A 12,376-nucleotide genomic window follows, 5' to 3' on the forward strand; every position below is an offset into this window, starting at 1 on the left:
ACAAATATTCCTACATTTGAAGAGTGTTACCTTTTTAATAGATCAATAAAGTTTTTAAATAATTATTAAATAGTCAAATTTGATGATTTGTTTGTTAATAAAACAAAAAAGGCAGATTGCACAAACACCAACCTTTTACAATTGTACACACCACTTTCCTGTTGACACTGTTTGACATATGTGTTAACTGGTCTCTGTCCCCACTGTATATGTTATATTATGTGTATTAAATTGCGTTGTACTGTAAATTAGGGTTTTGGAATCTTTCATTATTCACGCTGTTTATGTTTTGTTTCATAAATAATGTGCACTTTTACTATTGTTTGGATATGCTTAACACAATTTTTTTCTCAGTACAATGACAATACAACTGAATCTAGTCTAATTTAAACATTACAGAAGAAAAGATGGGCAGTTTGTATAAAGGTCTGGTGAAAGCAAATATATTTTGCAGTAAACCATTAATTCCAAAAAAAATTGCTGCAATCTCAGCAAATTTCACATCAAGTTGAACTCTGATAGATAATGTTGTGTGACCAATAGCAAGCTGTCCTGACAGTGCTGACCTTTGAGGGAACCAACAGAATTGAAAATTAAGAAAGCTATCAAAGCCAAGAGCAAAGTGCCAAAGTGAGTAAATGTCTCACCTCACCTCACCTCACCTCACCTCACCTCACCTCACCTCACCTCACCTCACGCCAACACAGGACCTGTCTGCATGTACTTACCTGCTTGATTTGCATTATGGAAACTTCATTTTGAGAAAAAATATATGTAACTGAAACAGCTAATTTCCCTGCAGCTATCAAGTCACTCCATAATAAACTATTGGTTGGTGTAATTTATCACTTTTTACAGCCAAGCTAGCTTCTTCCTCCAAACAGCTACATCATAACATATTCGCTCTAGGATTTCTATAGTTATAAAATGGAAAACTTCCAAATGGCTTTATGGGTGGATAAAATGGGCCTTCCATTCACAGGCCCAGGCTGTTCATGGGCACCTGAACTGGAGCCTCTGTATAAATACACTATTCACATTTCTTGTTGTAAATTCAATCAAATTACTATAACAAGATTCAAAACATCAACAAACTAACTACATATAGAGACACAGAATTACCACAAACACAACTACAAAGACACACAACATGTTTAATGTTGAGAAAGATTTAAAGCAAACACATAGATTCAAAATCAACCAAAGGTAAACACAAAACAACCACACAAAGACTAAACAGCTATACAAAGCCAAAAGGACACAAAACAACTAGAAGGGACATAAATTTAACCAAAAATGAAAGAACATTTTGTGCTTCTTTAATTGACAGTGTCCTGTTTCCACATCGGGGGGGTTGGGGACCTTTTAGATGTCTGTGCCCAGGGGCCCGTTGTCAGAATCCACAATGTACTTTCTGTAGAAAAAGCACAGTTTAATAATGTGTAAACATCCTCTCTCTATTTGAATGTCACCAGCCTCACACAGTCCTCCTTGTCCTGGATCCAACCTCATGAATTGCTGATTTCTGTTGTTGTCGCCTCTATTTACTCATTTAAGAGATTATTTGCATTTTAATTTCCAGATTCACAAAGTTGGCAGCAGTTTGACCTGCTGGAAACATCTGAGGATGGAAATCTTTGATTTTAATGTAATTCAAGACCGCAGCTGAAAAGCCAGCAGCTGGTAACATAAATCACGAGATGCAAATGGTCACATGATGAACACGCAAACATAAGCTTGAACAAAAGTGAGTGATTCTTCAGAGTTAGATTTCCTTCATGACCTGTAGCCTTGTCACACATTTTTACTGTTTTATTTTGCAGCTGCATTGTTTGTTATGTCTATAAGGAGATTTGTTAATCTTTTATTAACCTTCTAGTACTTTATATGAATGTTTGATCAACATCATGTTGTTGTTATATATCATACAGCAGCTACTTTTTAGTTATGACCTTCACCAGAGTGAGCTCATTCTATAATGTACAACACATTGACATCCTTTTAGAAGAATTGAGTAATAATGTAAAAATACATTCAGTTTAATGTCACCGATTATACAGTTGGCTCTGTGGGAGAGATAGACATTTTTTAATTTAAGATATATTCTGGATTTGAGATTTGTGTTGATATTTGTTGGGTTCAGGTGGAAATTTTGATCAGATGGTAGCACAAGACGAAAGGCCAAAGATTCATCCAAAAGATTGAATTTCGCCTTCGGGGACAATAACATCATTATATATAAAAACATTTTACTGCCAATTGGGCCAATGTAAAACAGACAATCAGAAACATATGAAAATGTGTGACAATGAACTGCTGGCCATTTGAAATCACCTTAATTGCAAACTCTCTAAATGGTTGAGGTGGTTCTGGGATTTGTAAAACACAATTTAGTAAGTATTCATATTCAAATTTGTTTTGCTGGTTGTAACCTCACAATTATTACAAGAACTCAGTAATTCCCAATGCAGTGTGTAATTTGTACCTTAAATTTTTTTTTTATAAAGATTAAAATCTTAAAATCAGTCATCTGTTCATTAGTGGACTTTCAATACACTGTTTGCCTGATTTTTTTTTTTTTATAATAGTTTGACAGAGTATAACTGCATATTTCTCCCTCATTTCTCTCTAAGTTAATAGCTTGTTGGCTCTGGTTCCATGTAAAGGTGAAACGGTATCAATCGGACACAACAAAAAAGTAAATATTTGTAAATACTATATCCAACTATTTAGTCCAAAAAGGAAGAAGTGATCACACTAGCTGTTTTTCACTGTCCAATTTTATAACACCCCCAACTCTGTCACAGTTGAAGTTGTTAGGCAAAGTGTGGCTCTAGCTGTTGATGCCCAGTGAAATACGTGTCAAAACCTTTTACCCTTGGCATGGTTTGCGTTTGCATGATGTTACGTGTATATGAGCGTTGTGTTCATTTGAGGGAGACTGTGCTGTCAATTCTTTCCACTGATTGTGCGTCTGTGTTTGGTTTAGTCACTGTCTGATAACAACATAGGAAGCCAGTTCCATTCCTGCATTTCACTGGCTCCCAGTGTGACCCTGAGGCGCGCTGTGCGTGTCACCTTCCTTCTCGCTCAGCAAAGGACTCAGAGACAATAATACATTTCAACAATAATAAAACACAGACTCAATGCTTTCAGCTGATCTCTGATGGGCAGCTGTTTCCCCCCAAACTGCTACATAAGCTACACTATTATAAGTGGTACAAGCCATTTGACCAGGGAACTCTGAAGCTGTTTAGCATTACAGGTGAGGTCTTTTGCAGTTGCACGTAAATAAAAAGCCTAACATAAAAAGTCCTGCCAAGAATCATTATGAACATATGATGATGAGAAAAGTCTAATTATTTCTTATAAACATACAAACAGAATCTGTGGGGTTTGAATTAATGCTATCTAGAGACAGTGAATGTGTAGCCTGGCTACGCCAACTGTCACTCAGCTTCAGTTTTCTTCGTTGTGATAACAGTTTGGTAATTGTAGGATGGAACGACTGCCCTTCCCTACGGAGGGTGACCATTGGGTCTGGTTAGCACCGGGCTGGTGGATATTTGCATAAAATACAGAAAGAACCAATGCTAAATGTTTGTCTTGTTGATTTTGATGCATTGTAAAAACAGCATAGTATTCAAGTGGAGGTCCATCTACTACCTTTTTCTGCTTTTCCAGCATTCTTTTTCCCTCTGAAACACCAAATGAGAAATGTGATTGATTTTTTTTTTTTTTTGTAGTTCTCTCTTTTTAAGTACAGAAAAACTTGAAGTATGCATTGTTAACATGCTTCCTGTTTTTGTATGTTTTTCTTGTTTTGCTTGTGTGTGTGTGCGTGTTGGTATGTGTCCTTTGCTCCTGATGAGAACATTTTTCTCACTTTTTTTTAAAGTAGCACGTTTTCTGAAGTGAGAATATGCGGTTCTGCTGCAACAATGAAAAAACAAAATGTAGTGAAGGGATGATAAAATATTTTTTTAGCCCTTGGGCTTTGCGATTTTCAGAATAAAGTGTTTCTATATTTTCTGGGCCTTTTCAGAGTCACTGCTCGCAGCTTTTGTGGAAGAGGAAAAGCCACACCATAATAATGAATAACATATTTTAGTGTTAGGGGTTAACATAACAGGAAATCTACTCAATCAACTCAGGCTCCTTTTGTTTTGGAAACATTTGATTTTTTTATTACAGGGTCAGTTTTTGTTGGTGTAATAAAAGCCTGCTGACGGATGGCTGAGCTGACAGTATGAATCAGTGCTTTAAACACAACCTGAGAGGAGCAAGCTGTTGATCCTCTATGTATGCTCTACACATATAAAATGTAGACATTTTAAAAGCTTGTATTTCTGCGTGTGATTAATTTTTAACAAGATTTTTAAAAGTCTGAAATGGGAAGGTATTACAATCCTAAATGCTCCCTTTCACTTCAAATATGAAGAATATATGCTAATGATGTTTCCAAAATTAATCCTAATCTTCAGTTTCACTGTATCATGTTGCAACACAAAGGCCTAATTCCAACGCTTTGGCATGATACACAACCCAAGTGGAAAATATATTTGCTTCTGCCATGCAGCTTCAATTAAATTACCAATAGGCTAAGTGCAAGTGTAACTAAATATAGCTGTTTGAACGGGGTTTGACCCACCAATGAATCGTGAGCACCGAATTCAGCTGTGCTCATAAATATGCTGTGAAATCAGGGTTTTTTTTGTGGAGGGGAAATGGGAATTAAAAGTGTACCTGAAGCTGTAGATGATGCGGGTGAGTTAACCACTTGTTGGTTGTGCTGAAGCTCAGTGCAAAGTGAAAACAGCAGCCACTGCATGTGTTTCATCCTCCGAGCTGTCAGGCTTTACCCGGCCTTATTAAATGATCAGCTACGCTGTGTATTGTCACAGCCTGGTGAGTTTTGGCAGCAGCAGCTACGAGCTGCAGAGCACTGATGCCAAAAAGCGGCTTATCTTGATGGATGGGTTCATTATCACCTTCTAATTACAGGTGGATTTTCAGGTGTATTCATTACCTGTGCTGACCGGGGTTGTATGCATGTGTGCGTCTGGGGGTTACTGTTACACCGGCTGAGCTGTAGGGGGTCAGCTGGTGTGTGTTGGGGGGGTCCAGGGGTTCCTGTTTCAGCTCTGCTGTAGGTTCTTTGCAATATTCATGAGCTCTGTGGGGATCAGTGTGCTGTGCAGCACTCAGGCCGGCTCTGCCTCTCAAACCGCCTGCTTTACTATATCATGTACTAACACCAGTGGAAATGTGCACCTGCTTTCAGGCTGCTGTGGCTGCTCTATATGTACCACATTGTATATACTATATTTATGTTGCATATGAAGCTCGGGCATTACAATTTACAATTTTTCTTTTTGGAGGTTATTCACGATAAACTCCAGAGAAACAACATGATAGAGGTCTGTGGTAGAAAACGGACCATCACTGGTTTAAATCGGGCTAGCGACAGGGGGACAGAGTAAAGTCCTTAACACCGAACTTTATACAGAAGAACAATATTGTACAGAGGAACCCAACAATTCCTGCATAAGCTAGGAGAAAAAAACTCCCCTTTAAGGGAGAAAATCCTCCAGGTTCAGGTCAATGTGACAAAGACAAAGGAGCTGGTGGTGGACCTGAGGAGGAAGAAGACATCAGTGACCTCTGTAACCATCCGGTGGGTCACTGTGGATATAGTGGAGGATTACAGGTACCTGAGAGTGGTCATTGACAACAGGCTGGACTGGTCAAAGAACTCTGAAGCGGTTTACAAGAAGGGCAAAAGCCGCCAAAGCCGGCTTCATTTTCTGAAGAGGTTACGGTCCTTTAACATCTGCAGAACAATGCTGAGGAAGTTGTATGAGTCTGTGGTGGCCAGCGCTCTCCTGTACACTGTTGTTTGCTGAAGCAGCAGTCTGAGAGTGGCTGTAACTGACAAACTGAATGAACCGCAAGACCAGTGATGTTGTCGGGGTGGATCTGGACTAACTGAAATTGTGTCAGAAAGGAGGATGCTGACTAAACTGTGTGGCATCCTGGACAACACCTGTCACCCACTCCACAATGTGCTGGTCAGGAGCACTTTCAGTGACAGACGTGTAACAACCAGGTCATTCCTGGCTGTGGTCATAACAATCTATAACACCTCCTCAGAGCTGCTGATTTACACAGTCAATAGACTAGCTTTTTAGAAATTTCAGAGTTTTTATGGTTAAGGATTTAAAATTTTTTTGCATTGTAGGGTATTTTAAAATATTGTATTTATTGTATATTCATTATCTAGTTTTTTCAAAATTTCCTGTTATTTTTTTATTTCATGCAGGTGGTTGTCAAGAGGTTCTTTGTGGGTTTTGAGGCTGATGATTTGGTTTGACCGAAGACGTAAATAGCCTTTTAAGAGTATACCCCTTTAGTATATCTCTGGTGGTATGTTTTAGTGTATAATACAATTATATTATATTTTATAAAAAAAAAAAAAAAAAAAAATTAAAAAAAAATTGCATTTTAAACAAAGCTTAAGCTAATGGTCAATTAAAGGGGTACTTTTGCAGTTAAGTATTGGACTTTTATTAGTTGGGAGATTCCTTGGAGACAGATTTTCAGTGAAAAAATTTTCAATGTTCCTAAAAGGCTAATGTTTTTTAAACATATTTGGCCATGCTCCTGCATAATCAGATGGAGGTTTTCACAGGCTGTGTGGCACTTCTCATGATGGGAATAACCATTGTGATATGTTATATCTACCCATCCATCCACCCATCCATCCATCCATCCATCTGTTCTCTGTTGCATATCCGAGGTCAGGCTGTGGTAGCAACAGGTTAAGTTTGCTCTCTACAGCAACATTTTCAGCTCCTATTGGGGAATCCTGAGATTTTCATATATAATCCTGAAAACATAAGAGTCTTTAATCACAGCAAAGACTGAAGCAATGACCAAAAGGTGGGCGGGACCAGGAACATTTTTTGTAAACTTAAAAAAGGTAAAAAGTGTATGAGAACACATCTTGCAGGGGAGAAGTCAGTTATCCATCCGTTATCTATACCCGCTTTACCCTGAACAGGGTCACGACAAAGACAGGGTTATACCCTGGACAGGTCACCAGTCCATCACAGTGCCACATAGAGACAGATGGAAACAAAGACCATTCACGCTCTCATTCACACCTGAGGACAATTTGTTGAACCACCAATTAACCTGAGATGCATATCTTTGGATGGTGGGAGGAAGCTGGAGTACCCGGAGAGAACCCATGCAGGCACAGGGAGAACATGCAAACTCTGCACAGCAAGGCCCAGACCTGGATTTGAACCCAGAACCTTTTTGCTGTGGGGCAACAAAGCTAACCACTGCACCACTGTGCCACCTGAAGTCAGTTATGCGACATGCAATTTGTTGTTTTGCTGTGGTGCTGCTCCATGACTTTAGCCGTTTAGTAACATTAGCACCCTGACAAAACTGTTGCAAAGCTCTGCCTGGAGGACAAACTTAGGGGACAAGTGTCCCAAACTGTTGTTCCATTAGCTGCAAGCTTCATAGCTCACAAAAACCACTTTCAAACCTAATCAACAAGATAATACCATCTGCCAGTGCCACCAGCAATAATCACTATAAAGGAGACAAATCTCCAGTAGGAGATGATGACATAAAAAATTGGTAGATAAGAGTGGAAACAGTGTAATATAAAAATACTCCATTATGAGTTAAATATTTGGATCAAAATCTCAGCAAGATGTACTTAAAATATCTCTTCATTCACAAAATGCCCCCGTGAGTGCTGTAGCCTACTATAATAATAGTAGCCAACAGCCAATAGGGTTATGATGAATTGATGTGGAGGTAGCATATTACTGCAGTATCATCAGGGTTTATTTTTATTAATTTGAAAAGGGACAATTTATACATTAATCCACATTCATGTGCCCTGAGTCAAGGTTGGTCAGTTGTGAACTCTACCATGGAGACAGCCTGGAACTCGTGTGTTTAACTAACAGGAGTGAGCAGCAAAAATTACCCTAAATTGAGCCCTTCTCAAGTTGAATAATGTATTAGTGACTTATTAAATACCATGATGATGGAAACTATAAAATAGTAAAAAGGCAAATCTAACAGGTAAAGTGCAGCTTTGAGTACAACGAATGAAAGCAATAAATCTAATAAATAGTAGTTAAAAAGTAAAACTCTTTTCTTCTTCATGGCAGTGAGTCCCTGGCAAGTTCTTTGCCATATTTCTTGTGCAGTCATCGCAAATGAGTTTGCATTTCCCAAATTCACCTCCGGCTCGGTCCCTGCCTCCGTTTTCCTCTCCACTGCCTGGAATGAATGAAGAAAAAAGACGGCAGTAAGGAATCCAACACTAGTTCTTAGTCCACTCTTACAAACCTCTTTACCAGGCAGTGCAAGGAAACAAGGTTTGTAAGAGTGGACTAAGAACAAGTGTTGGACTCCTCCCTGCTGGACACTGAATGTTTAAGACAGTTAATGACATGATGATATAATAATGATAAATTATAAGATTATATTTGAGTAAACGGGCATTTGAATCTATTCGGCATATATTATTGTAAAGGACCACAGTGTGGTACTGTATCCACTTCTGCTTTGCTAAAAAGAGTAGTGTTGAAATGGAAGAACGTCTTTATGTATATAGCAAAGTATTGGCTCATCTCGTAGTCTGACTCACATATTGATGCTTTACAGTTAGCTATGCTTCAGGTTGGTATTCATAACGCCAGTCTCATTTCACACTTAACGCCAGTTTTCTTACAGATTTCTTACACCTCTCTGCATTTAGATCCTTCCCTCAGTTCCGACCAGTCTCCCTGTCACTGCTGCTGGAAAGCATCCCCATACCATGATGCTGCCACCACCATGCCTCACCATAAGGATTTGGGCATTTGACAGGTGATCGGCAGTGCATGTTGTTCAGACATACATGGCAAATGATCTGCACTTATATCGTCATTAATCACCTTAGTAGTCGCTAAGCACTTTACAGTTAGCATCCCATTCACCCACTCACACACACACACACACACACACACACACACACACACACACACACACACACACACACACACACACACACACACACACACACACACACACAGACAGACACTAATGGTGGCAGAGCTGTGCAAGGTGCTCGTCTGCCATTGGGAGCAACTTGGGTTTCTGTTTCTTACCCAGTAACACTTTGGCATGTGAACAGGAGGACACAGGGATTGAACTGCTCACCTAATCAGTAGGATAAAGGATCTGAATACTTTTGTAAATGAGAGATTTCTGTTCTTAATTTTTAACAATTTGCAAAAACTTCTAAACAAATGTTTTGATTAATTTGGTATTACAAGTAATGGACTGAAGATTTATAAAGATGAATTTTAAACATTTATTAACTTATCTAGAATAAAATCTCCAACACAATGAAACTTGAAAAATGGAAGGGGTCTGAATACGTTCTGATACAGCTGTATATATAATTTGACTGACTCAGTTCATTGCGCTTGCAGTCATGAAGAATGAGTCATATGCAGGTCATGCTGTGTGCAATAACAACACTTTGAGTCAGGAAGCTTCTCAGCGTATTAAACTTGTTCCTGCAACATGTGCGGTTGCTCCAGAGACTGAACTCTGTTTTGCACTTGTTTGAAGTAATTAATTGCTTCAAGTGGCAGCAGCATAACAGTGCAACAGTTCGTGGACTTCAACTTTAAAAATATTGAGTCTGCATTGTCTCAATTTTGAAAACTAATACAAATATACAGGTTTTTCTCTGTCTAACCTAGAAGCATCGATGAAATTGACCATTTTTAAGAGACAACCATTAACGATTTGCACTTCTGTTTAAGTATCATAAGTCTACTTTGTAGTTAGTTTTTTCACTATTTCACTAGTCTTGATTTACAGTGACATTAATTTTGTCCCTACCGTGTCAAGCCTGAATAATCATAAACAACAGCATCTGATTTTTACTTCTGTTGCTTCATTGCTATTTGCCAAATTTAGACCAGAGCTGTGCTGGTTTAAACTAAACAACCTCCAACTGCATTTTCCCTTTTATTTAAATTCTGAAATAATCACACTAGACCAGATACAGTAATCACATGCCTGTATTCAGCTCACATAGGAAAGCCTGTTTGCAGCGAAAATTAAATGTGGTTCATGAGTTACAAAACTGTGATGCAGATGTGTTATAAAGGGCCCCCCCCCCCCCCCCCCCCCCCATTAAGCCTCATTCTCTGTTAGTTAGTCTTCATATTATTGTCATCCAGAAATCACAAATTACATATACTTTACTCAGGAAATGTTTCCCTATTATTTTTACCGAGATACAAGTACATTAATAGTGAAGAATATAAAACACATGAATATAATGTAAGCAGTTGAAGTTAAAGTTTGGTCTTTTAATTTGTTATTTGTGTTAGAAAAAGCCGCTGAAGGGGCTCCAGAAATGTCAAAATAAAGTTCTTATTTGTAAAACTTTCAGAATGTTCGCTTAAAATGACACTTCTTTGATTGATCACATTGACCAGATAACAGCATGTCAGTCACTACCACAGTCTGCCAACAGATCTGTATAATACTTCAGTTTATATTTTTTTAAAAAGGCAGTGCAGTGTAGAGACCCTTTACATTTTATAATGTGCACTACTGCACTTTGATCAATGGCATATAAGCTCATTTTAGTCCGTTTACATATTATTATGCGGCTGAATGCATTAGTGTTTTAAAGCCCCTATTGACTCCCATTTGTCCTGTAACTCTGCCAGTTAGTATCATAATAAAGTCAGGTAGAATTCATCACACGTACCATCAGTACAGCTCACGCTCAGGTAATGCTTCCCTAGTTTTTTCTCTGTCTATAATAGCATTATTCTAAATAACATGTTATCATTATTTATCAAACAACAAGCAGGTCTATTCAAATAAAGTTCAATTTATACTTGTTCAAATACTTTTTTTTAAGTCTATTTTTTTATTTTAATGAAGAGCACAAGCCAGACAGGAAGCCCCAGAAATGTCAAAATAACGTTCCAATCAATAATCTCATCAGAAATAATGTTTCCTTTAAAATGACACTCTCTTCATTGATCACACCGGCCAGATTGCAACACACCAGTTATCAGTCATCACTGCAGTTCGTCATCATTAATGTGGTAAAGCAGATGAGTGTGCATTTTCTTCCTTTCTTCATTCAAAATGAAGAGTTTCTATTTTATAAAGGCATAAATCAGTGTTTCAGATCGTTATAGCTCAGGAGGAATGGGGCATTTTGCTGTCACCCGCGCGTAAAAAGCAACACCCATCGGACCGCGGACATTTAGAGCTGTAGTATTACATTTATACAAAAAAATAAAAAAAACATTACAAATTTTGGGGACCGTCGTGTGTTTTGTCTTCTCCAAGAGAAATTTTTTTTTATTATTTCCCCCTGCGTTTCTTCTCACCGCCTTGTTCCGCGCTGCGGAGCTGCAGTGATGTCAGCCTGGGTGGGTCATTTGAAGGTCAGCAGCCTCGGAAGGGTTCATACAAAGTTCACTCGCATATATTAGGCAATTCAATCTTTCATTCTCTGTGGCAAAACTAGTTGGAAATGAGCTGCACCGGGGACGGATAACCCATTCGTCATCGCAGAGGAGAACGTGTGCTTTTAAACGCCGTCCGTGTTATTTTTGATATTAGAAAAGAAAGATCCTCCAGTTCGGGCGGGCTTTACCGCTGCTTTCACTGCTGTCGGCAACCGGGACGGGGCGACTCAGTGAAAACACGTCGGGATATTACTGTTATTATTATGGAGTAGTCCCCTTTAGAGGTCCGCGGCAGCGCGCTGAGTGGACTCGGTGCAAGGAAATGGCAAATGAGCATTTAGAAGAAGCCGTGGAGCATTTTGGTCCGAAATAATTCATGATTCCGGTGCGGGACGAAGAAGAGGAGCGAAGTCTACCGTGCCAAGAAGAAGAACAGGAGGAAGAAGAGGAGGAGGAGGTGGAGGAGGAGGAAGAAGAGGAGGAGGAAGAAGAGGAGTTTGATGGAGTTCTGTGCGCTTATGTCGGCGATTTTTATCCATAACGCACGCGAGTAGGTGAACGAACGCCCGTCATCATGTTTGACTGCATGGACGTGCTGGCCGTGAGTCCCGGGCAGATGCTGGATTTCTACACATCCAGTCCGTCCTCCTGCATGTTGCAGGAAAAAGCTTTGAAAGCCTGCATCAGCGGACTGGCGCACAGAGAGTGGCAGCACCGCCGGAGCGCACACTGTAGGTCCAACTTCTCCTCATCTGTTGTTGTTATTGTTGCTGTTGTGGTTATTGCCTCACTTACTGCTGTGGGGATGAGCTCTAAATGATGATGGGCCAGAGCTGGCTGTCCAT

The 12,376-nt window shown here is 39.3% G+C and overlaps 1 protein-coding gene across 2 annotated transcripts in view; it reads left to right on the plus strand.

Annotated features, from left to right (window-relative positions):
* LOC138214491 (retinoic acid receptor beta-like) overlaps nt 1-12,376 on the plus strand; it is a 195,437-nt gene that overhangs the window by 90,691 nt on the left and 92,370 nt on the right. The window contains exon 1 of one of the 2 annotated variants that reach the window (XM_069176159.1): nt 11,547-12,262. The exons of the other annotated variant lie outside the window; for it this stretch is intronic. Within the exon in view, the coding sequence (XP_069032260.1) occupies nt 12,106-12,262 (157 nt within the window). The 5' untranslated portion in view covers nt 11,547-12,105. Of the gene's footprint in view, nt 1-11,546; nt 12,263-12,376 lie in introns of those variants that run through there. 2 annotated transcript variants of the gene reach the window in all.

Source organism: Embiotoca jacksoni, unplaced genomic scaffold, assembly GCF_022577435.1.
Source record: "Embiotoca jacksoni isolate LCO1_2020_lvr unplaced genomic scaffold, fEmbJac1.0.p SCAF_7, whole genome shotgun sequence".
NCBI lineage: Eukaryota > Metazoa > Chordata > Actinopteri > Embiotocidae > Embiotoca > Embiotoca jacksoni.